The sequence below is a fragment of the Protopterus annectens genome, chromosome 5.part1, assembly GCF_019279795.1.
Source record: "Protopterus annectens isolate FY-2018-M chromosome 5.part1, PAN1.0, whole genome shotgun sequence".
Classification (NCBI taxonomy): Eukaryota; Metazoa; Chordata; order Ceratodontiformes; family Protopteridae; genus Protopterus; species Protopterus annectens.
In genome coordinates this window covers 571,766,913-571,794,610 of record NC_056736.1, presented here as the reverse complement: position 1 = coordinate 571,794,610, position 27,698 = coordinate 571,766,913, and the positions used below count along the sequence as shown (strand labels likewise).

The window sequence follows — 27,698 nt, the reverse complement described above, 5'->3', positions numbered from 1 at the left end:
TCTAAAGCATATATCCACCTCTCCAGGGTCTCCTCAATCTGGTTCCTACTCTCACTACATATCGCAATGTCATCTGCAAACATCATAGTCCACGGGGCCTCCTGTCTAATCTCATCTGTCAACCTGTCCATCACCACTGCAAATAAGAAAGGGCTCAGAGCTGATCCTTGATGTAATCCCGCCACCACCTTAAACGTATCTGTCACTCTCACCGCAGTCCTCACCAATGTCACACTACCCTTGTACATATCCTGTACCACTCTTACATACTTCTCTGCCACTCCCGACTTCCTCATACAATACCACAACTCCTCTCTAGGCACCCTGTCATATGCTTTCTCTAAGTCCACAAAGACACAATGCAACTCCTTCTGACCTTCTCTGTATTTCTCCAACAACACTCTCAGAGCAAATATTGCATCTGTAGTGCTCTTTCCTGGCATGAAACCATACCGCTGATCACTAATCATCACCTCCCTTCTTAACCTAGCTTCCACTACTCTTTCCCATAACTTCAAGCTGTGACTGATCAATTTTATCCCTCTGTAGTTACTGCAGCTCTGCACATCATCCTTATTCTTAAAGATATGTACCAAAACACTTTTTCTCTACTCCTCAGGCATCCTCTGACTTTCCAAAATTTCATTAAACAATCTGGTTAAAAATTCCACTGACATTTCTCCTAAGCACCTCCATGCTTCCACTGGTATGTCATCTGGGCCAACAGCCTTTCCATTCTTCATCCTCTTCATAGCTGTCCTTACTTCCTCCTTGCTAATCTGCTTCACTTCCTGATTCACTATCCCCACATCATCCAACCTTCTCTCTCTCTCATTCTCTTCATTCCTCAGCCCTTCAAAGTACTCTTTCCATCTACTCAACACACTCTCCTCACTTGTGAGTATGTTTCCCTCACTGTCCTTTATCACCCTTACCTGCCACACATCTTTCCAGGCTCTGTTCCTCTGTCTAGCCAATTGGTATATGTCCTTTTCTCCCTCTTTAGTGTCCAATCTCTCATACAACTCTCTATATGCCTTATCCTTAGCCTTCGCCACCTCTCTCTTTGCCATGCGCCTCATCTCCTTATACTCATGTCTACTTTCTTCATCTCTTTGACAATCCCACTCCTTCTTCTTCACCAACCTCTTCCTCTGTATACTCTCCTGTACTTCTTCATTCCACCACCATGTCTCCTTGTCCTCCTTCCTCTGTCCAGATGTCACACCAAGCACCTTCCTAGCAGTCTCCCTTACTAGCTCTGCTGTAGTTACCCAGCTATTCGGTAACTCTTCATTGCCTCCCAGTGCCTGTCTTAACTCTTCCAAGACCCTCAACATTTTATTTATTTTATTTTGTTTAAGTTTGTTTACTATGGTAGCACACTGATCAAAACAGACAATTTGCAGGTACATCCCTGGTGAGGAAATTCACAAAAACTAAAACAGATCTGATTCACAAAACAGAGTAATCACAGAAGGTACAAAGTCCAGCAAACAAATGAAACAATGAGCAAACATAAGTCTGTTATGGGCTCCAAGGCCAAATCTGCTCACCAAAAAAGATTATTTCCTGATGGATAAGATCTGGGAGATTGCTACGTGCAATGGTTGATGGTACTGTATCCATGGGTTCCTGAGGAACCCCTGAATTTTCTTTGTGTACAGTTTGGCCAGAGGTACCATGAGACTGGATGCTAACAACAGCTGTCAACAAAATTCTAATTGTAAAACAGTTCAAAATGCTTACCCTCTGAGCACTTTACCTCTACTGATGCCTAAACTGTAATGGTAATGATGAACACACAAGATCCACACAACTCCTGGCAACGAAACTTGGAGCAAAACCTCTTGAAATGGCAATTGTGTGTGATAGCAAAGAGATTTGTCCATGGTGTTCCCAATTTCTGGGTAACAAGCCTGAAGATCCCCAACAGTCCATTCATGAGGTTGGCTAAGAATCTGCATTGAGTCTGCAGACAGACATTTCTCTGATGAGATATATGCTGCTTTTAGCATGAATCTGTATAACAGGACTAAATTCACATACTTTTATGCCAAGCCTGCATAACAGGTAAGAATGGGTACACCTCCTTATTACTGTGAGTGTTTCTGGTATCCAGGTTTCATTAAAAACTTTGAAAGCATACATCAGTGCTAGTGTCTCCTTTTCAGTGACATGCTGGTGAATACAGTAACAGCATTGGGGTCACACTGCTTTGCACTTTTATGTGTCTGTCCTCCCACTAAAATAAAAGTCCTTTTTGATGCATGGGATCTGGGGGATGGATAAGATCAATGACTGAAGGTACTGTTAACCATAGGTTCCTGAGGAACCTCTACATTTTCTGTGTACAGTTTGGATGAATGCTGACATGTACCTAAGGAACCCAAAAATTTCCCTTGCTGTTAAGCTCTCTTACTAACCAAAGTCCAAGAAGATGGACTTCATGAGAGAGATCTTTTCTGTGGGACTAAAGACTCTGTAGCCACATGTGTCCAGGTGGGCTGTCAGAAATATCGTGGTTTTTGCGGGGATGTAAATTTGATTTTGGTTGTTTTGTGGTGCTCCGCAGGTTTGCCATGAAATGGTCATGTTTATAAATGTCATTTTTTGCTCATGGGATGGAGTTTGGACTAGGCAGTTACCCAAGTAAGGATAAAACTGAATATTTCTGAGCTAGAGGTGGGCAAACAGAGGTACCAGACGTTTAAAGAATATCCTGGAGTAGTGGAGAACCTGAAGGGCAAAGCAGTGAAATGAAAGTAATAGGGACATTACCCTTTTGCAATGGATTCTTGTCAGCATTTCAACAGTCCAAACTAAGTGGCACAGGAACGTCTGGTGATGGTTCTGCAGAGAGATGTGTTCCCCAGTCAAGCATAGTTATTTGCCTGTTTTACTCTAATTAAGTTATTATTGTGAGCTCAGCAGAGGTTAAACAACATATTTTGGTGAACAGCAACAATATTAAGGAATACTACTGGAAAGAAACTGATAAATAAGTCAAAGCCAAGGAATACAGATTGCTGAAACTGTCAGAAATGTCTTTGGGTAACATGGCAAATGGAGTTAATGTGATGGGTTATTCTGACAGCCTCCAAGTCAAAACACAAGAACAAATGTCAGAAAAAGAGTTTTGGAAACACACATCACAGTTCTCCAAAAAAAGGAAAAGAAAAAGAATTTGATGGATTTACACAAGCCACTACCTGCTTTATTAGAATTTGATGACAGGAAAACTGGATGAAACTGAAAACGGTACAAATAATGGAGAACAAGCAAAAAAAAAAAAACTCTACTTTGAATAAGATGAAAGCATTGTTGAGATCAGTGAGTCAGGTAGCATTGCTATTTTTAAAATCCCTATGGCCCATCAGGAAAAAGCAGCAAGTAACATGTAAGCTAATGATGAACTGAAACAAGCTTGAATGGATAATATATATTGCTTTGACTCCTTTGACTATCTACTACTGGTAATGGTAACTACACAGCTGTATCTTTTAATAATACTGTCAAGGACGTTAAAGTGTTACTTCAAGTGAATTTGTGGTCAACAGGAGGGGGAGGAGGAATTTTTCTTATAGGACTCTATGAATAACAAAGGTCAATATTAGACTGATGGGTTTTAGCTGAGCCTATATAAATCAATGGTATATTTTACTGTTAAATGAACAGCAAATACATGTTATAATCAGAAAAATTTATTACAAATAAAAGATGTGTGTGAAGGGTACATTAGCTGTTAAATAGGGTAACTATTTGAAATGTCGGGACTCACCAGTAAGTGCTTGAAATGCCGAGACTGAATGGCTGAAAGAATGGACTTGAGGTTAAAGGAGAAGAACGATTTTTGAAAGTCGCTCTTCTTCTGTGCTTTCAATCTTTTTTTGGCCAACATTTTAATAGGGGGCCGTTAAACTGACTAAGCTGTATTGCTTTGTTGGTACACTTAGAAGATAATGTAACTTAAATTGGAGACTTTTAGAAAAGTGCTTGTATCTTAGGATTAAGTCGGGGGGCAGCCTTTACTTTTCTTTTTAGATTGTTGGAAGGAAAGATGTCATGCATTAATGAGCTATTGTGACTATGCAGAGGTAAATAAGAATTTATATTTTCACCTTTACGAAGCATTTATGCTTGTCATATTGGGATATTAGTGATATACAGTGTTAAGAACAAATACAGACAATATGCTTAGCCACAATCAGACTGCATTATTAAACAAGACATACATGTTTATCGATGGCAAAACAAAGAGGATATAAATGAGCATATAATGTTGAAATGGAGTAGGGAACAGCTTAGGGGATTGGTCTGGCACCTAATGAAATATATATTTTTTGTGGTTTACTATAAAAATTTCGAACCGTACTCCGTCGACTGTACTATCGTCGAACACAGAAGTTCAAAAACGGTAATATCGATGTCAAAAAAAACAATCTAGGAACGGGTTTTAACATGGGTCTAGGTAGGTGTTCAGTATTATTCCAAACTACAAACATTTCCCCTACCTCGACCCATGTTAAAACCCGTTCCTAGATTGTTTTTTTGACATCGATATTACCGTTTTCAAACTTCTGTGTTCGACGATAGTACAGTCGATATAGTACGGTTCGAAATTTTGATAGTAAACCATTTTTTTGTTTTTTTGCCTATTTTTCCATTGTCATTTGATAAGACTACAGACAAGGGTTTGCCTGATTCACCGCAGAAGATAATTAAGGCTTACGTTTTGTAAATAGTTTGATTTGTAGTTTACTTAACGCTATATTACCTAGTTCCCTATGAAAAAAATTCTACTAGGTGAGTTTTTTGCTTTAACTGCAAACTGTCTGGAGAAATGATTTTAACTAGGAAGGTACACTGTTTGATTGCATTTGGAAGATTGTTAGAGAGGAAATGGTTATGAGTGTTACTAAGAGGAACAGAATGTAAATGACAGGTAGAAGAAACATTGTATTGTGTTATTTGTAGAAGTTCATATCATGGGTTATGGCCCCACAACAGATGTATTTGGATGAAGAGGAACACAACGCATTGACAAAAAGCCATGGATCACAGAAAGTGGCATCTACATTTCACAGTGTAAGAAGACAAGGGCTGATGTTACTGATAGCTGTGCAGTGTCTTGTGACATTTGAATTAACAGTATCTGCTCAGGGTACTATGCTGGGGTGAAGGCCTCAATCAGTTCAAACGTTATTACTACTAACAGTTATACAGTATGTATCTAACCCTGGATATGATGCAAAGATTTTAGAGATATGATGAAGGGAATGACTGACTTTCAAGAAGGAATAGCTGTTTATTTTAGGGGACTGGGCCATTGTAAAAGGTAGTGCAAAAGTTATACATGGTCCCTGGGTGTATCAAGTCCCACGACTGAGGCAATAGGTGAGTACTTTATGCCAAGGTAATTGATTTGACTAAAGTCTCTGATATAAAATCTAAGTTAGCACAATGAACATTTTACTCAACTATGCATGAATCAAGAATAAGAAAAGACAAGATTTATATTACCACTGGGCGTGTTTACCTAGTTAAAATGATAATGATGATAGAGCTTATAGTAGTTTCACATTGTGCCCCTCTGCTGTCTTAGGCAAGAAACAAACTACTGTAAAAACAAGAAAAGACAGATGTATGTTCACAAGTAACTAGAAAACAAGTCTTTTATTCCACAAAACGTTACTTGTGAACATACGGCTCTCTTTTCTTGTTTTTACAGTCATTTATGTTTGTTTACATAGTTTTGCAAGAAACAAACTAAATTGATAGGAGCAAAATCAACATGCCCACAGAACAAATGGGACATTTTTAAGCGAAATGTATGACTGGAAGTAAAAGGTTGTGCTAGTATGTTACTAAAGAAGGCTCATGATAGTTTGACAAAAAAAAAGAAAGAGACCAGTTGGCTGAATTACAAATCAAAGTCTATGGTGGTGATATAACAGTGCTGGGAGAAGCAGAAACAGTAAAACAACAAATTGAAGAATTACTAGACAAAAAAACTATCAGTACATGCAGAAGTCACTAAAAGACTTTTACAGAATAAGACAACAGAGGTCATGGTTTCAGCTGCTTGCTGCAGTCAAGGGTACAGAGCCTGACTCATTCCAGCTCCATTTACCTCATGTGTGACTCTCAGTAAGTTGATTAACCAGCTAATGCTCCCGGGTCACCAATCACAACCTGAAAAGGGATGTGTGTCCAGCATATAATAAAACAAAAAAAAATGCAGTTTTAGCAGAGGGCATATAGTGGTAATACAAATGCTCATTAGTATTATCACAAGATATAGCTGATGGAGAATGAACGGATTAAAGATGAAACTTCACGATCACAAGCAGTGAAGTGGCTCTCTGCACTCTCTCCCTCCCTCCCCATAAAAATGGGTGTACCCCAAGGTTCTTTCTTGGGTCCACTGCTATTTAATAGTTTTACAAATCTACTCTATACTTCCTGCTCCCAGTCATCTCTTGTACAATATGCAGATGACTCTACAGCAATTACTATCTCTAACTCTCCCTCTGGTCTCATCTCTCAAACTCGAGCTGCTTTTACATCAGTGGAAACCTGGCTCACCAGTAACCAACTAATCCTTAACCCTAAAAAAAGAAAAAAAATCCTTCTCTTTCTCCCAAAAACTGTTACAAATCTCAAATCTACTTTTACTATACTGTCTCTCAATAAGACTCCAATAATAGCTGAAACCAGCACCAAACTCTTAAGTGTCACTATAGACGATCAACTTAAATCTGGCTTGCACATTAATAACTGCATCAGGAAAAAACATCAAATATTAGGTCTCCTTTACAGAAACAGAAAGTTTCTCACCAACAAAGCTAAAGTAACCCTATCATACTTATCTACTATCCAGTCTTCTAGATGGTTCTCAAATACTCACAAACCTTAACACCACACTCCTAGCAAAACTTAACTCAACCTATAACAAGATAGACAGGTTCTCTGCCCAACATACTTATAAAACTCATCACTGTGTCTCACTTAAACACTTAAACTGGCTAGAACTACCCAATCTGCTTCTTCTCTCTCAGTTTCAGATTATACATTCTATATTATATCGACCTTTCTACTGCCCTAGCCTATCCTCCTTTATATCCCACTATACTCCCACTAGATCATTCCACAGCCCTGACCAAGACTTAGAACATATCCACAAACCTAGGACTAAAATGGGTAGCAACCTTTATAGCTATCATCCTAAAATTGCTTGGAGCAACCTTCCACTTCAAATTAGACTAATAACTCAACCCAAACAATTTAAAGCAGCTGCAAAGGAACACTCTGGCCCTGCCTCTGTATATATCCCCCATAAACTGTCCCCCACACATAAACTGCTCACTAATTGACCACTACCCCTAACTTTAACTTCCACTCTTTACTGCTATAACACTTTTATCCTTCTTCATCTTGCCTATCAGTGTCTGTCAAACTTAATTTTCCTGTCTCTCAGCTTAACTCCTACATACCTCCCCTCAATTTCACCTTCTGTAAGTAACTGTTTATATTGAACTAATACTCTATGACTGTAAGAATATGTCTATTTCTCTCATTACCTGCATTACTGACGATTACTTATAAATAACTGTAACTTGTATAATGTAAATACCAGCAAAAATTGTAATTGTCTCTGTAAGTGTTTTTACTTGTATTGTATAATTTTTCCTGGAGCTTTTCTCCCCGGGCCTCTGGTGAAAAAGGGCTATTTTGCAGCTCAGTCAGACTACTCCAGGTCAAGAAATGTAAAATAAAATAAATAATAAATTCACAAAAACTACAAGGTTTACATCTGCCAAAATTCAGTACAGAAAGAGGAGCTGCAATGATGCCTCACATAACAGAGAATGAGCAACAGGGTAGTTTACAAGGACTCCAAACACTGACGGTATTCCAGTATGGCATAACACATGCATATTTTTTTTATTTATCCTTTGTTGATTAGATTAGTTCCACTAGGCTAGTATCATCTTTTTAGGGGAGATCCAAGGTGGTATTGATACTACTATGGGAAATTTAGCTAGGGTAATTGAGAACTTCCCCTATTCTTTTTTGACAGGTGCTTTGGGATCTTTTACAGAAATCTGAGCTACCACAAACTCAAGCAGATGGGGCCTAGATTTAACATCTCATCCGAAGGATGACACACTCAGGAGTGCACCACACCCCTTATGCTGCACTGTAGTGTCAGCAATTGATTTACCTGGTGAGGGAATAGAACCCACAGCCTTCTGCACCAAAGGTGACTGTGCGACCTGTTGTGCCACTGACATTGCAATGCAGACTGGGAAGATAATAAATAAATAACTGTATCACCCCAGTACTTCAGCTGTAGACTCCAAACACTGACAGTATTCCAGTATGGCATAACACATGCATATTTTTTTTATTTATCCTTTGTTGATTAGATTAGTTCCACTAGGCTAGTATCATCTTTTTAGGGGAGATCCAAGGTGGTATTGATACTACTATGGGAAATTTAGCTAGGGTAATTGAGAACTTCCCCTATTCTTTTTTGACAGGTGCTTTGGGATCTTTTACAGAAATCTGAGCTACCACAAACTCAAGCAGATGGGGCCTAGATTTAACATCTCATCCGAAGGATGACACACTCAGGAGTGCACCACACCCCTTATGCTGCACTGTAGTGTCAGCAATTGATTTACCTGGTGAGGGAATAGAACCCACAGCCTTCTGCACCAAAGGTGACTGTGCGACCTGTTGTGCCACTGACATTGCAATGCAGACTGGGAAGATAATAAATAAATAACTGTATCACCCCAGTACTTCAGCTGTATACCCCTTCAGAGTATAATAACACTAACAGAATTTCGCCATTCAAATATCCAGTGTAATTCATTAAATTACCCACTCAGTTAATTTCATAAAGAAATAGAATCATGTTAACAATTTATTTCTGATCAAACATTGAGAGTTAACTGTAGCACTTAAACTGCTCTGAGTCAGTGTTTTCAATTTTGAAATAATTTTAAATTCCAACTGATTTAGAGATATATTGGCTAATGGTAAAAATTTAAAATTTGCTACACTAAAATACCATTGCATGCTCCGTATGTATGTATGTACAGCAAGTGTATTTTCGAGTCTATTTCTTCACATGTCAGTTCCTGAATTCTAATATTTACTTTTCTTTTGGTTTGGCCAATGTACCAATTTGGCATGTGAAAATTGCACCATATTTCATACATCACACATTTATAACAATTTTAATATTGTGAAATTTAATAATTTTCCATTTAACCTAGCTTATTTACATTTTAGAACAGATTTATATACATTGCACCTAGTATACTCATACAGCTCCTTAACTATTACTGATGCAGGCATTTGCACTTTATAATATAACATTTTTCCTAGGTTTAATATAGGTTTACACTCAGGTAAGAAACAGGTAGCTTCCCTTTCAGGCCATTTTAAGCCTAGCCAATTTCCTTTTTGGTGCTTGTATTAATCTATATCTTTTGATGTTAGATTGTCCTTACCCATCCCATGGTTGATAATTATATATTACTCCTAATGAGAATACATTGGATCGAAACAGATAATCTGAGGGGACGCATGCATGGGATAAAGCATTTAGGAGCTGTTTCTGCCCATTAGTAGTACAGAAGGCACTCCTGGGGTACATTTTCTGTTTAATCCATATATTCAAATTGTGCTTGAATATGGAAAAGTATGAACTTTGTTTTACATGGCAGTCCACAGCAGCAGTATCTTCTCTAAAATATATCTGTCCCTTCATACCAGTCTGTTAATGTTGCAGAACAGGTTTAGATCCCTAGACTGAGTATTTCTGATGCCATATTATTTGCTGATTTGCAGTATCCATCACTACTGGGTCAGAGGATGCAATGAATGCCAGCCACCTCTTAGGATTAGGTCACTTCTTAGCAGTCTGTACAGTACCTAGTAGAGTAACATGGCTTTGAGTTGGGCCATATAGGACATACTGTTTAGGCCTTATATTCTTTTAGTAAGGTATCTCTAAGGGCGTTCCAGTTGTGTCTGGACAGATACCTCGAAAGGAGACAATGACTGGCCTAATGAGGACTAAGTAAAGGGGGACAATGATATCCCTAGATCTAAACACAAACCCTTGTTTACAAGCTCTGCAATATCAAAAGGCTTTCTTACTGCAGTGGACACATGCTGGTCTGTGGACTGAAGGATATAGAATCACATCACATGTCACTGTCCACATAAGTTCCCAAATCCCAGACAACTGGGTCAACTCTTAAGGGTGTATGTCAATGTGGTATTTCCCTACGGTAGATGACTTTCCAAAGGACACAATAATGCATTTTTGGCATTAAATTTCAGTCCACAGTATATAAAGATGGAATATCTAAACAAACCCTTACTCAATTTTTAATCTGCTACTAGGATTCCTCAATTGTTTCTAACAGTTTACAAAAATACATTTAGAAAATGTGGTATCCTTCAATCCACAGAAAACGTTGTTATCCTAAACATCAATAATTTCAATCACATTGCCACACTTTACAAAGTTCTCTCATCAATACTCAACTGTTCATCTTCCAAAATTCATTCTGGCTTTGTCTAGCACTTTCAAAGAACAATACAGACACAATGTCATCACTTAATCCAATGAGAGTACTAACATCAGTGACACTTAATTTTAGTCAAATAAATTCACATACAGGTAAAAATTCCACCAAAAAGGGGGATACCAACTGTTAGTATGCAAAACCATATTTGCTAATGTCTATTTTCTAAATAGATGATGTTTAATTGTTCCCCCAATCTTTCCTTCTCACTAGTGTGATATCCAGAAAATCAACTTTAAAATCACTACTATTGTATGCAAACTTGATTTATCGATTCATTGTCATTTATTTGTCAATAAATTGTAGTGAATTATACTTATTACCCTAGAATAGCAACAATAAATTATGTCTGTATCTAACATATGATTTTGCATAAAGTTTTCTGAATACATTTAAGTTTGCATGCAATATTACTAATGAAAGCTTTTAATTGTTAGTGCTGGCCAAAGTCCGTCAGTCTACACGTGAGTATGTTTTATAAGCTTTGTTTTACCCAAAGTGTGTATATGTATTCCACAGTAACCTTGGACAGTAGATAAAGAGAAATTAATAGCTTAAATACTTAATATTTAATACTAGGTTTTGGAGATAAGGGACATTCCCTCTTCTTAGATAGAGGCAGTTGTGTCAGTTATTCTAAATCATAGCAAAAGACTGAAACTTGTGTTTGTTGTTTAGACCTATTACTGTACTCAATAATAATTATCCATATCAATAAGTGCAAAGAGGCTGGTGAGATATCTTCTATCATTGATTGAAAATGACCATTGTGAATCTGCTGTAGGAAGGAATACATTTGATAATATACTGAAAATAACCTGAATGATAAGGTCTGAACAACTAAACAAGGAAATACTGCTGCTCACGAGTTTAGAAGCAAAGAAAAATGTTGATACAGCTGAGTTATATTACTTAACAAATATGCTTTTCCAGTCTGGGCTACCAATAGAATTTGTTGAGTTAACTAGGGCAGTATATTTGTCATTTATTGTTAGAGTGAAAATTTGTGGAGAAATATCACTACCCTTTACAGTATCTACAAAATCAAGTCAAGGATGTCCTCCATCCCCAGTTTGGTTTCTTTGTATATAGAGTCTCCAAAAGTGATGGTGAGACACAAATTTACAATGTTATTTGGCAGAATATGAAGTAATAAATATTTCTTTGCTTTCAGATGATGTGTTAACATACCCGATGAGCCCACCCCAGAAAATAATCCTAATAGGTGATTTTAATTACTGCATCCATTTGGGATGTTCTGTGGTTATAAGATAAACAAAACAAATACACAAGTGAGAGCCACAAATTTCAGTCTATGCCAGGGTTTGTAATAAAATATCATTACTTATGACAAATGAAGCATAAAGCGTATTAAATACTTAGGAATTTGGTTTGGACACAGTCTAAAACAGTGAGTGAGAAGGTCACTGAAAAACCAATCAGTAAAAACAAAATGACACAGTCTGGAATATTCTGTTAATAAGTTTTATGGTCAATTCATGAAAAAGTTTTTTTGCAGATGGAAAATGACTGGATAGGAATTGGATCAGAGGATAGAGGCCTTGTACTTCTTTGTTCTTCCTTTGTTCTGTTTTTAAAGCACTTCCAGTAGATATCCCAGTAAAACATTTGATGGTAATTAAAAATGTGATGTAAGATTATGTCTGAGATGGAGGCAGGACTACATTTTCTTGGAATAAATCAATGCTTTTGAAGGATGATAGGGAGTTAAATGCACCTTACCCAAATTTATATTACAAAGCAGTGACGTTATATTCAGTACAACTATTGTTTATAAATGAATATTAGGCTATGGATATTTTGTGTGTGTGTGTGTGTGTGTGTGTGTGTGTGTGTGTGTGTGTGTGTGTGTGTGTGTGTGACTTGTGTTGTCCTTTTAAACACTTTTAATTAAAGCACAATTGGAACAAAATAGATACAAATACATTAACAAAAAAGAAAACTAACCATAGTATTTCTTATTGTTTATTGTAGTATACATACATGTTTTTCATTTTAACAATTATCATTCACTTCAACTTTATATAAATTGCTCAAGGTCTGCCATCCTTTAAACCTCACTCTTCCTCCTGAACATTATTCTGCATGTATTCACATTAGTTAAATTAATTTCTGTATAATTTGCGCCTTCCTTTTTCTAAAACTCCTACCTCTATTTTTTCATCTCCTTTACAATATTCAGTACTTCAGATGGTTCCAGATTTTGATTTCCACTTTCTGTAATTTTTTTGGTGGCCAATAACATTAAACTTAGTAAGGCATCACTATGTCTTGGCAAGTCACATCTTGTGTCCCAGCTCAAAAGAATAATTTGCTTAGTTAGAACTACTGTTCCCCTAATATTTCTGACAGAGTACTCTGTAGGGAATTTTTAAAATTTGCCAACTCATTGCACTCTCAAAACATGTTCCTGTTACCTCTTTCTTTCTCATTCTATCTACTGGAGGAAAGAATCTTTGAATTCTCCCTATGCAAACCCTTCCAAGTAAAGATCCTAAACCTTCTAGACTTTGTTGCATACTTGGGAAGTTACATATGTCCTCCCATTGTTCCCTTTTAAATTTGTTGAGTACTGAATATTAAAGTATTAAATATTATAACAGAGATAAAAAATGGAAGAGGGATCTTTAGAAATGGGAAGGAACAAATTACTTAGAAGTAAATGGAAATTGTGGGAACAATACTTATACATTAATGTTTAGGAGGAGGCAGGAGTTGAGCAATCTTTGTAGTGTCAGACTGATGACAGTTACAATGAAAAGAAAGGATATGTGATGTGCAATGTATATAAAAGGAAAAAGGTTAATATGGTTTGTTTTCTCTTCTGTTAATGTATGTTTGCCTATTTCTTAAGTGATAATTTAATAAAGGTGTTTAGAAATATTCATCACTGAATACCTAGACATTCAGAGTTTCTGTGGACTGGTGGACCCTGACAAATCCTTGGCGGTAGCCTTTGTCCTGAACTCCACTATTCTAAAACCAGCCTGCTATACAGAAGGTCACTGTAGTTTTCCGGGGGGGGGGGGCCGAGGATGATGCCATTATTTCTTTAACAAGCCTTCCAAATTAAAGTGGTTACTATCTTGTGTAGGGATGGCACAATGTGGTCATTATTTCTTTAACTTTCCTGAAAAACTTCAGAGGGGTGCACAGATGTCAATAAGCTTGTTTGAGAGCAGCATACTGTCTAAAAGTAGTAATTTGGAAACATTACTGTAATTATTTTTTTTTATTTTCCTTACAATCAAACATCAGTTGCATATACAGGTGGCTATCTTTGGGGGATGATAAAAAACATTCTCTTTATATATGTTTTATAGCAAATATTCTCTGTTTTGTAAATTTTGTTCAAGGCTGACATCAGAGAGGTATACACAAGCTGGCTGCCTTTTACTGATAAGGGTGAGGCTACATATGACAGCACTGACTTAAAATATAATATATGAGTGTGGCCACTTGCCCCTTAATTTTCATCCAAATTTAACACTAGACATTGACACACACAAAGTAATTATCTTTACTGAGTTGGGGTAGGGAGGCAGGTACAACTTACAGATATGATTTATGTATCATCACAAGCATTTGTCTTCTCTGCCTATTGGTCAAATTTTAGCATTAATCCTTGGATACAGCTCATATTTTCCCTGAAATAAAAAAGGAAGACTGAATTTCTTTCCTAATGCATGTTTTTTTGTTCAAGGCATCACAGGATGAAAACATTGGGAAAAAGCTCTTGAATACACCCCAGAGCCATTATAATCCAGTGGCTTCTGGGTAGCCAGTGGCTCACAGCTTCCCAGCTTAATACAGTCACTTTACTGTAGTCTTGGTCACTTAGGGCATGATGAAAGGATGTAGGAAAAAACAAAAGTTAACAAGTAACACTGAATTTCTTCCCTTAATCATGATTTTAGGCCCTCATTGGATGAAATGATGAAAGAAATCAGACTACACATAATCAAACAAATGTTGTACAACCATTTTATTACCAAAGAGTATAATTTGCTTACCATCTGCATTGAGGTGCATCGTTTCTAAGGGACCTATGAAGGCATAACGCATTCCAAGCCCTTCAGACATCACCAGATCCACATCACGAGGAGACACTACTCCATCCTAGAACAGAATGTACAGCATGTGTTTTGTAAATACCCAAAGCATCTAATATTTCCTAAAATGCAAACACCACAACCGGCATGCCACAATGTTTATTTAACAACTGCTTGAAAATATCTATGTGATCAGCTGCACCCAGAGAGCTTCTCATGTCTTCTAACTAGTTTCAATCTTCTACAAGGCAGAAAAAAATGTGAGCTTTCCTAATTTGTAGAATGTGAGGTTCTACAGAGTTCGTAAAATATCTGAAGAGCCATTATCAAAAAGTGCTGTTGCTGTAAAACACAGGCTTAAAACAATGTTTGACCCTCTTTGGTGTCTTGTGCTTAAATAAAGCTTATTACTCTCATAGGTTCATAGGTTCATACTAGGCTATCTGCCCTAGGACATTTATAAGCCTAGCCAGAGTGCATTTGGCTTTTGCCACCCATTTTAAATTAATTTTGCTATGCCCTTTTTCGAGGTTAGTATACTGTGCCTCTGTCTAACAGTGACACAGAAGTGATACCCTGGGTAAACCTACGATCCTCCATCCACTTATCAAGATTCCTCTTTAAGAGAGTCAGTGAGGGACTCTGCCTAACCTGGACTGGGATTTTATTCCAGAGTGAAGGGAGCCTCTGGGTTATGAATCTGTCCCTCCAGCATGTCCTATTTATTTCAGTGCTGAGGTTCAAGTCTCTCGAGCGCATAGCTCGATGTTTCTGAGGTGCAGCATGTCCATTAATTCCGGGTTGGACATGGCTTTATACGTCAGGTACAGATCGCCTTTGAGCAGGTGGTATGCCACTGAGTAGAGCTGGAGTTTCTTTAACCGGGCAGCATATGGCATCTGTTTGAGCCCTTTGATCCTCTTGGTGAGGTACTTTTGGGGTCTTTCCAGTTGCTGCAGGTGTCTGGTAAGGTACATCCCAAAAGGGGCATTGTACTCAATTATGGGCCTGATGAGGGATGATTAAAGCGGCACGATGACCTCCCCTGATCTAGATGTGAATCCCTTCATGATTAGGTGGGCTATATAAAATGTTTTTCTAACCACTTTGGTCACGTGGTTATCAAATGAGAGATTGCTATCAACTTGGGTCCCCAGGTCCCTAATTACTTCTTCTGTACTTAATGGATTACCACCTATGTGGTAATTTGTGGGCACTTTGTTTTGCCAAAGGGATGACTATACACTTTTTGGCGTTTAGCTTGAGGCCATGGCTCTGGCACCAGTTGTCTGTTTCTATGAGGCCCTTTTGGAGGATGCTTGTGTCAGCTGGAGAGTCGATTATGGCGCCCAGTTTGCAGTCATCTGCGAACTTGGTCAGCCACAGTCCTTCCGTGTTGGTCTGTACCTCCGAGAAATATATACCGAACAAGAGAGGTCCCAGGACTGAGCCTTGTGGGAAGCCACTTGTAACTGGTTTGGAGTCTGATATGGCTCCAGCAATTCTAACCATGTGGGTTCTGTCCTTGAGCCAGTTTGCAACCCATCTAGTGACATAGGGGTTTATATTTAAGCTGGTGAGCTTATCTACAATGCCCGAGTGGGGTATTGTATCGAAGGCTTTTGCGAGGTCCAGGTAGGCTGTGTGGACCACCTTCCCCTCGTCAATGGCCTTGGTGACTGTTTCAAAGAAATCGACCAGGTTTAAGAGGCAGGATCTGCCCTTAACAAAGCTGAACTGGGTAGGATCCAGTGTCTGTAGGTCCCCAATATCTTTATTTATGAGGTCCTTGATGATGCTTTCCATAGCTTTGCAGACCAAGCTAGTCAGGCTTATGGGGCGATAGTTTCCAGGATCCGCTGAGGCACCACCTTTGTGGAGATGGACCACTGTTGCTGTACGCCACTCTTTGGGTACATATCCTGTAGTAAGGCTGAGATTGAACAGTAGTTTTATGTTTGGGTTTAGCTCTTCTTGGAGTTCATGTAGGACGCAGGCCGGGACACTGTCTGGTCCCATTGATGCTGTGTTGTTTGCTTTGGAGAGGGTGGCTCTTACCTGAGCATCTGAGATGTCAGGGGGGCAGCACTCTACTGGGATAGATATTTGTGCTTTTGGTGGGGGGGGGGGTTTGCGCTGAACCTGTCAGCTAGGATGTTGGCAGTGTCTGTGGGTTCGGTGTATTTTTTGTCATTTTGGACTAATTCTGAGCATATCTGGGAATTCCCACCCAGGTTCCTAACATAACTAAAGAAAGCCTTGTGATTATCCTTAGTGTCATGTGCAATTTTTCTCTTGAAGCTGGCCTTAGATGATTTTTATGAGTGCCCGTAGTTTTTTGCTAATACTGATCAGAGACGCCTTCCCTTTTTGGGATTTTGCTCTATCATGTAGTAGCTTCCTCCTTCTATTGTATAGTTTGTTTATGGCTGGGGTCCACCAGACAGGACGTCTGCCTTTGGAGGATTGGGTCTTGGTTTTATTTGGGATTGCATGATCCACGCATTCCTGAAGGTGTTCAAAGAATGCGTTTATAAAGGATTCTGTGGTCTGGGCCGTATTTTCCACAGGCCCGGGGGCTTTGAAGGATTCCACCTCGGTTTTGAGGAGTGTGAAATTTGCTTTAGAGAAGTTTTTCACTGTGGTTTTCTGGGCAGGGGTCGGGTCGGGATATGAACATCCAGTGAGATTAGTTTATGGTCTGATCTTACCAGTGAGGGATACACTTCTGGTCTGGAGCATAGAGTCCCCATGTTGGTGATGATCAGGTCCAGTATGTTTTCCCCTCTTGTGGGAGTGGTAACAAGTTGTTCCATAGCATTTGAGTTTATAAATTCTAGGAACCTTTGGGCTAGGGTGTTGGAGCTAGAGTAATGTTCCCAGTCTATGTTTGGGTAGTTGAAGTCACCCAATATAATGGTGTTTGGAGAGACCTTCATATTTTCCAGTGTTCTCAGGAAGGCCGAGTGGGGTTCCTGGGTTTGGAAGGGTGGTCTGTAGCAGGCTATAAACTGGAAGGCAGTTTTACCCACTGTTAGTTGCACATGGATAGTCTCTGATGTTTCTTGCTGTGCCACCAACCTGGAGGTGTGGGTATCTTTGATGAATATTGATACTCCCCCTCCTTTTGTGGTTCGGTCCAAGTTTTGGGGCCGAAAAGCATGGTATGAGGTATAACCTGGTAGTGCTGGGGTGCTCTCAGGAGCCTTGAACCAGGTTTCTGTTACTGCACAGATATCGATGTTCTCCATGCTAGGGAGAGTTTTGAGTGCGTGCATCTTCAGGTTTAGACTTCTGGCATTGAGTAGCATTACTCTTAGTTTCTTATCCCTTGTGATACCTATGGAGGTGGGTTTGTCTTTTGAGCCTTGCCTAAAAAAGGCACTATGGGGGTAGCAAGAGCCTTTGCCAATATCCGAAAGTCCAGGGGTGACAGGTGCAAGCCGTCCCTAGCGAAGCATCGTGGCTTGTCGAGCATGTCATCCCAGGCTGACAGGCATTGGATCCCCTTGCAGACTTATGACTGAGCCCTGACAAGCTACAGCTGATAGAAATTTGCATTATAGGTGCCCATCCTAAAAATGATTGCGTCTTTCGGCTTTTCCCGATTAGGGGTCGCCACAGCGGAACTCTGGTCCGCTAATGATTGGTAGTTGACTTTACGTGCCGAGTTACCAGCTCTGACGCACAACCTTCAACGAAGGTACGCCCATTCACGCATGTCTCCACGCAGAAGACGCTCTAGCTGAGAATCGAACTGGATAGCGTCTTACTGTGCGGCGACAATACTTACAGAAAATGCTGATTAAAAAAGACTAGTGTGTTAATCAACATCATGATGTGGACAGATAATATATACTAAGATCAAAGCCACATGTAACATGTTTTTATAACACTGCCACAGTCTCGAAGGCTCATAGCTCTCAACTTCTTTGCTCAAGAATTCTGGACAGAGCCATGACAGGCCCAAAATCAGTGACAATTTGTAAGTATTACTCTAATTCACAAACTGCGGTGGTGGTGCTGCGGTAGCATTGTCGCCTCACATTAAGACATTGTGCTGTTCGATTCTCAGCTAGAGCATCTTCTGTGTGGAGACATGCGTGAATGGGCGTACCTTCGTTGAAGGTTGTGCGTCAGGGCCGGCAACTCGGCACGTAAAAATCTACTGCCAATCATTAGCGGACCGGAGTTCCCCCTGTGGCGACCCCTAACTGGGAAAAGCCAAAAGACACAACAACTCTAATTCACTTGGCAGCTTAACAGAACAACATGTTTTGAATCAGCATGTATTTTCTGAAGAATACAAAATATTTAAATAATATCTGGCATTATTTATTGACTGTAATATTCAGTGATTTAACAGAAAATCATTTTTTTATGAGGGACAAGGCATATTTATGAGACAAACAGAGAAACAGTTGAGAGTTATGGTAGGTGCAGCTTAAAGATAAATTCAATACCTGATCACATTTATTTTACACACTCCTGTGTGTCTGATGACATAGTATCACACAATACAGTTCATTAGGTCAGCAAAGTGAAATCATAAACAAATTCACAGTCAGCAATGAAAGTTAGAAACTGCAACTGTTACTGTACATAATCAGGTCTCCACTTAGACCAGTTTCATGTCTTTGAATATATTACTTGTAAAGACATCTGCATTTTGTTGTTCTTTCAGTCTCAATCACACTGTCTACCACACTTGTACGAAGCTCTTAGTGAGAGTGAAGGCTTCTTTATTTTATACCGTAGATATACAAACTTGCAGAAATGGATCTGCTTTCACATGGGGACAGAATTTGCTGTAGTGTGTTTGCCTGTTTATTCCTCCTGCTTGATGAATACTTTTTTTGACAGAAAGAACAGGCCATTTAATTTTTAAACCATCCATTTCTATACCTAAGTGTGGATTCCCTTAACCAAATCACCCAACACTAATCAGCATTATGGGTGGCCTAATGGTTAAGGTGTTTGCCTTACAAACACAAGGTACAGGGTTCGAGTCTCACAAAGGATAATTGGCTAGGCTTAAAATGGCTCTCAAGGGCAGTTAGCTTAGTACTAATCTATGAACCTATGAACCCATACAACGACCCCCCCCATTAATATTAAAAAACGTGCACACTGATTGGTCAGCATGCACATTGTAAATCAGAGTTATAGTAATGGAAAAAGGTCCAGTTGCTTGGACTTTTTCCATTACTATAACTCTTTCTTTACAGCAACAGAGAACGCAAGCTCTCGGTTGCTTCAAACTGTCTCGCTATGTTAAATGAGTTTAATATAGCGAGACAGCTTTAAAAAAGCAATGGAGATTCTCCGTTGCTTTTTTTAAAGCTGTCTCGCTATGTTAAACTCCTTTAACATAGCGAGACAGTTTCTAAAAAGCAACGGAGATCTTGCTTTCTCCGTTGCTTTTTTCAAAACTGTCCCGCTATGTTAAATGGGTTTAATATAGCGAGACAGCTTTAAAAAAGCAATGGAGATTCTCCGTTGCTTTTTTTAAAGCTGTCTCTCTATGTTAAACCCATTTAACATAGCGAAACAGTTTGCAAAAAGCAATAGAGATCTTACTTTCTCCGTTGCTTTTGCCCACAGCTCTGATGTACTGCGTAGGCATACTCTTGCGCAGTACATGAGAACTGCCGCAGAATACCAGACAGCTGCGGAAGGGCAGCAAGGAGGCATTATACAATGCCATTATTTAAGAAAAGTAATTATTTTTTCTTAAATAATGTCATTGTAATAGCAATAACCCACTTCTGGGTGTGGGTAATGCTGGATTTACCAACGGTTGGCTTTGTTTGGCCACTCGGGCTTCGCCCTCGTGACCAAACCACACCAACCGTGGGTAAATCTAGCATTACCCACACCCAGGCGTGGGTTATTGCTATATTAACTTTGACTGCTAAATGGTAATATTATCTGTTATTACTACTAATACTACAGAGCTTACATAAATGAAACCAGAACAGAAGAAAAAAGCTATTTTATGTTTCTGAACTAACTGCATGTCCCATATGCATTCCACTGTTGCTTATTGCTTGAGTTCCAAAGTTCCTGAGGCAGAACAGCCTCCACTACTAAATTTTTACTCTTATAATTGTGTCTGTTAAGGCATGCACATTCAATTTATCACTGTTGCTTTTCAGAATCCTGAGTCAGAGCAGAAGCTACTGACCTACTGATATCTGTGTTAAAATGAATACACATAGGGTCTATTAATTTAATACCCAAGCTGACTTATATATTAGAAATGCTGTACTCAGATGGCACAAAGTATCAAGGATAGTTTGTAACAAACAATGAAAGAAACTGAAAAGTAGGGTGTACAAAACAGTGGTGTGACCAGTATTACTATATGGTACAGAAACCTGGGCAGTGAAGGCAGAGCAGCTGAGGAAGTTTGATGTAATGGAGATGACATGGAACAGATTGTAGGATACACATTGTCGGACAGATGAAGAAATTAGGACATTAAAGTGGGAGTCAAAATAGCCTAAACTGCAGTGAAAGTAAAGGAGAACAGATTACGATTTTTGGTAGGAAGCAGAGTCAGCTTTGGTAACCACATTCAGCTACCCAGTGAACACTATACTGTCTTACCATTTCTGACAATTAGCATTGCCTGTTTAAGTTATTTCAGTTCAACTTGGAGAAAATGTAACTTATTTTTCTAGGCTTGCTTTTTGGTACAAAGTTCTATTTTTATTTACTTTTTTATTTATTTATTTTTTGCAAAAAAAAAAAGGGCAAATGTTTACTAATCAGTACAAATAACAATAATGTACAGCTCTAACTAAAACAAAAACAATGTACTACAGCACCTTCTTATAAAAATGACAGCATATCATTAGTCATTAGCCAGTAATGTGATCCTTTGCAATCTACATCAAATACCTACAATTGTTAACACCCAGAATGGAGTTAAATGCCTTATCAAATTACCAGTACCTTACACCGAATGCATACAGCCCAACTTAATCACCAGTGTGACCAATAAACAACACTACGTTTCATAAAACATACCAGCATATCCAGTATATGTGCAGAAAATTGCCCAGTTTACAAAATAATAAGAAACAAAGCTCTCCTTACAGTGTTCTCATACTTTGATGAATATTTATCAGCACACATCAATGATTTAATGAAACTATCCAGAATTTTAAAATATCAGATGTAATTCATGTGAAAACATGAAGTAGGTATCTATCTCCTTTTTTCTTAGAACACCACCCACCTTCATGATCAATTATAAACACAATTAAAGATATCCATAACTTGCTTTAACTTTTTTAATTTAAGAGATAAAAATGTGTCATTCAATGAAAAATCTTTCTAAACTGAAAATATAAACATAGCCTTGAAACTTTATAGATACCATCAAAAAACAAAGAATTCTGATTCAGAGCAGAAGTTACTGACCTATTGATCTTCTTCTTCTTTCGGCTTTTCCCCGGTTAGGGGTCGCCACAGCAGATCATCTGTCCACTCATGATTGGCAGTGGAGTTTTACGGTGTCGAGTTGCCAGCCCGGCGCCCAACCTTCCACAGAAGGCACACACATCCACACACTCACACCTAGGGCCACTTTAGATTGTCCAATTCACCTACTGCATGTATCTGTGTTAAATTCTAGCTGTAACAGTTTTAGATTCTGAGACTCAAGTCCCAGAACAGCAAGACAGAATGTATGAAAACAGGGACTTAATCTCAGGAGTATTCCCTTTTCTCCAACGTGTGGCAATCTCTGAGATACAACATAGAAGAAGTGAGGAGGGAATATGGGGGGTGCTCTCCTGTAAAAAAAAAAAAACAAACAAAAAAAACTTTATAGGAGAACAGTGGTTATTGACATTTGCTATTTTTCTGTAGCTTCTCAGCATTTTTCATAATTCTGTGATTTGGAATTATGGGATTCTGAATTACAATAGGGAGGCATGTTGTAACATTGCAAATGATAATACGAAATACATTTACTATACACTTGGTAATCATACAATATTCAACCATATTTAGCAGCGGCCACATCTTATCAAATATCCTGTATATGTTAACTTCCTTGTATATTTTTCAAATTACATTTGAAGAGATAAATATCATCCCGATATCTCTGAATATTGATCAAACTATAAACAGCCACAAATTGCCTTTTGTGCAAACCAGTACACCTTACTAAGTAAAAAGAGACAAATACTCAGCACAGACTTTCCAGAGCGTATGCCCTGTACAGACTCAGTAATGCAGGAATTTTAACAAAGCCAACGCCACTACAGCAGTGCCATGCTTTAGTCCCTACCGCCAAATAAACATTGGGTCCTGCCTTATCATAACACCAGTCAAATAGCAGCAAGTAGTCCCCAAAGCAGGGAGAAACAGGAAACATCTGAAGAAGAAATATGGACATGGCAAAGAAAAAGACATTTAATATGGTGTAATATTTATGCAAAGGAGAAAGCAAAATTAACCAATACAAAAAGAGCAGCACCAAAGATATTTGAAGAGAAATACAGATAAAAGTATCCAGACATGGAAAACTTTACAATACCAAAAATTAGAAGACAAAGAGGAAAAGTAGAAAAGGAGATTAGTAATGAATACGTTAAAGAAATAGAAACTGAGGTTATGGAGCACCTACAAAGTGCAGAATTTAGTGTAGAAAATCTAATTCAGAAAGCACCACAACAGGATAGAGTAATAGATATCCAAATTAAGGGGAAACCAGTGGAACAGGAAGCAATTGGCCAGGTGCCATATGAAGATATTTTGGAGCCTTCCACAGGAAACCAGTATAAACATTCACTTGACGCTAGGCAGCATGGGAAGGAACAGGAAACTGTGGAAACTCTGATGCAGTCAATGTTGAGGAGTGATAGGCAAGTGAGTTCCTATATATCACACAGCAAAGTGTGGCACAGGATGAAATTGATGAGAATGTGGCACAGGAAGATGGTATAGAACCTTCTATAGAATGCCCGCAGGAATTGGAAAACAAGAAATGTGCCCTCAGTTTGGAAGAAAATGAGCTAAGAGAAGAATTGCTTGATTTAATAGATATGGACAGATATAACAAGATCAATGAAAGAAATAGACTGCAGAAGGTTAATAAATCCCAAAAAGTCAGAAATCTGATAAAACAAATGAACACAGTAATTACGACTGTTCATAGAGATCCATGCGATATAATAGAAGTAAACAAGATATATTACTGTGCAGCTAAATTAATAACTGATAAAGTTCTACCACAAGAACACAGGGTAGTGAGGGAAAGGAAGGGGGGAAAATGAATAGCATCATGGAAATATCGAATAGAGAAAATTATAACGTAATTAATACAAGAACTGTCACTGTCAGAAGAATACAGAAGAGGGAATAGATCAACAAAAAATACTAAGAAAGACAGATTTGATAAAAGCAATGTGCAATATTAGAACAGACCAGGATCTATCATGCAGTATCGCAAATAAACTAAAAATTCAGCACATGCGGAAAAACTTAGACGATACAAAGATAAATATAAAGGAAAAGTACAAAATAAGCAATTTATTGATGACCCAAAAAGGTTTTATAGAGAACTGGGAAATAAGATAAAAGGAATTGAAAGACAGCCAAAAATAGAAGAAATAGATACATTTTGCAGAAATATCTATGAAGATCCTGTGGAACATAACAAAGATGCTAAATGGATAGAAGAAGTAAAAGAAAGAATAAGAAGTTTAAAGGTACAGGATATGAAATGGGATGAAGTAATACCTAGAGAGACCGAAACAAAGATAAGAAAAGCCTCTAATTGGAAATCCCCAGGCCCAGATGCAGTACCTAACTTCTGGTTAAAAGTATTAACATCTTTGCACGAAGATTTAGCCATGAGTAAGAACTATTTATATGCGCACCCGGAACAGACACCAACCTGGCTAACAGGAAAAACAATGCTCCTACTCAAGAGTGAACCTGCAAGCTACCCTAAAAATTATAGACCAATAACTTATCTTCCGATGATGTATAAACTATGCACTGGATGCTGACAGAATTTATAGTTATTTAGAAGAAAACTCAGTTATGGCAGTAGAACAAAAGGGCAATAAAAGAAAATCATATGGAACAAAGGATCATCTGTTGTTAAATCAAGTCATAGTGGAGAACTGTAAAAAGGGGAAGAATCTGGTGTGGCATGGACTGACTACAAAAAAGCATTTGATAGTATCCCCTCATTCATGGATAAAAGAGTACTTAAAAATGTATAATATACATCCCACAATGATCGACTATATTACAGTGACCATGAAAGAGTGGCAGACCACTTTGCAATTAAGTCATGATAAAGGACAAATTGTTATCCCATGGATAAAAATTCAAGGAGGGATATTCCAGGGTGACTCTCTGTCACCGTTACTATTCTGTCTTGCCTTTAATCCATTAAGCTGTTTACTCAACAGCTTAGGCCATGGCTATAATCTGGCTCCTAGAAAATAACAAAGTGTAAAGACTTCTCACCTTCTCTTTGTCGATGATTTAAAACTGTATAGCTCATCAGATGAGGAACTGAAAGCACAACTGCAAGTTGTCAAAACTTTTTCAGATGATATAAGAATGTCATTTGGTCTTGATAAATGTGCAAAAGCAACCTTTAAAGCAGGAAAACTGCAACGCCAGGAAAACATCAGTTTGGGACAAGAATGTGATATAAACAAACTTGAGCAAGACGGAGTGTATAAATATTTGGAAACTGATGAAGGATAAACAATAAAAAAAATAAACAAATGTGAATAAAACTTAGTAAGAAATACTTCAGAAGACTTAAATTAATCCTGAAAACAGCACTGACATCTAGGAATAAAATCCAAGCTATAAACCAATTTGCTCTTCCTGTCCTTACTTACAGTTTTGGAGTGACTGACTGGCCCCAAAACATGTTGGATAGATTAGATAGGAAAACAAGAAGGATGCTTCATGCTCAGTAAATGATTTATAAAAATCAGTACATACCAAGATTATATATTCCCTGTTCCAAAGGAGGGATGGGCCTCCTTGAAATTGATTATATGTATAGATCTGCAATCATGGGACTCCACACATATCTGCTGAGCTCACAAGACCCAAATGTAATGAAAGTTTTGAAACATGAGAAGAATAGATCTAAGATGACTTCTCTGCTTAATCTAGCAGAAGCTTATCGGCATCAAGCAGAAATGGAAACCAAACCAGAAATAGATAAAAATCAGGCAGCAACTGAATGTGCCAAAAATCAAAACAAAGAATATAAGGTGAAGGATCAGATGAGAAGGCAAGAAATGTGGAAAAAAACATAAATATATTTGCAAGTATAGAAAACTTCCGGAAGAACCTCATGTTGATCAGGAACGAACACAGGAATGGTTAAAGAGAGGAGAATTTAAACCAAGAGATAAAAGATTAATATTGGCGGCGCAAGATACTGGGCTGCGTACACGTTGGTTTATAAAGTCCATTGAACATGTGGGAGAAACAGACAAATGTAGGTTTTGTAAAACCGAATTGGAAACAGTTGCACACCCCGTTGCTGGTTGGGACATACTAATGACAAAATGACTGTATACTGAAAGGCATAATAATGTGGCGGGACTGCTGCACTGGGGATTGTGCAAACATTATGGTACTGAAGTGACGAAAAACACTGGAAACATGAGCCACAAAGCATCATAGAAAATGAAGAGGTATACATCACATGGGATTATCCATTACCAACAGTTCAAAAGATAAATGCTAGAAAACCGGATATAGTGGTCCAAGAAAAGAAGACAAGAGTAGCCCTGATCATTGAAATCACCACACCCAATGATTACAATGTCTTGCATACAGAGAGACACAAAGTCATAAAATATCAGGATCTGCAGGCAGAAATTAGAGCAATGTGCAAGAAAGATACCCAGACAGTTCCAATAGTAGTAGGAGCAATGGGTCTTACAAAAAAGAATCTACAATCGTACTTAGATATGTTATCAATCCATGTAATTCCATATGAACTGCAGAAGGAGTCATTACTGGGCACATTGCAGGTGCTGCAAAGAGCACTATTGGCTGGCATCAAAGACTGAAACAATACTAATTTCATGAACTTTAATTATACTCTGACTTAGGAATGGAGTCCATTCCTGTAATGGTATTAGAAATCCAAAAGACTTGGAGAAATTAAAAAAAAAAAAAACAGTTAAGTAGCAGTAGCAGGAGAGATGAGAAGTCAGCAAGTAAAGGAGAGTAGTATTGCTGAAACTGAATTCATCCTCAAGGCCTGGTGAGTACCTTCACGAGGTGGAACCCTGTTTTTCACAAAATCTCATCAAGATGGCACTGATATATAGACTGTATTTTATATAACATATATCATGACAGAAGTAGGTCAAAAATAAAAAAGATAGCTGGATGCACAAGACCCAGGATAAAAACACGCCCAATATTGGTAGGCGCCAGAAAGAATGACAGTGAAGAATCCTCAAAATACAGAAACATTCCTACACTGGGGCTAGGCCAGGCTCAGGGGGAGTATGGCCCCCTGTTGTAGAAGGAAGTAATAGTCCACAAAAATCACAAAAACTGATAGGCCAAAGAAGAGTCATAAAGATGATAGAGTGGACTACTGAGGATAAGAAAGAAATGATGTATTGTTACTATTATACAAAAAGCCCAGAATTTCCAGATACAAGATATACAAGATATACAAAAAGATTAAGAGATAAATTAGAGGAAAGAAAAATACTTCCACAAGAAAAACTGTCAGAAGCCTTAAAACAATGTGTGTTCACTAATACAACAGATTTGTGAAAAACGTTCCACAGACCAAGAAAGTTTGAGATGTTTGGAAAAAGAATCATCTGACAAAGTGTGAAAATATAAACAATAAAACCTAGAGATTTTTGAAAAGTATAAAAAAGAAATATGGACAAGGGAAAGAAAGAGAGATTTGATATGGTGCAATATTTATGCAAAGCCGAAAGCCAAACTAATCAATACAAAAAAGGCAGCCCCAAAG

At 38.2% G+C, this 27,698-nt stretch overlaps 1 protein-coding gene across 1 annotated transcript in view; it reads right to left on the bottom strand.

Moving 5' to 3' along the window:
• CRYL1 (crystallin lambda 1) overlaps positions 1-27,698 on the bottom strand; it is a 1,333,661-nt gene that overhangs the window by 88,840 nt on the left and 1,217,123 nt on the right. Inside the window, exon 6 of the mRNA XM_044073192.1 lies at positions 14,648-14,753. Within this exon, the coding sequence (XP_043929127.1) occupies positions 14,648-14,753 (106 nt within the window). The remainder of the gene's footprint in view (positions 1-14,647; positions 14,754-27,698) is intronic.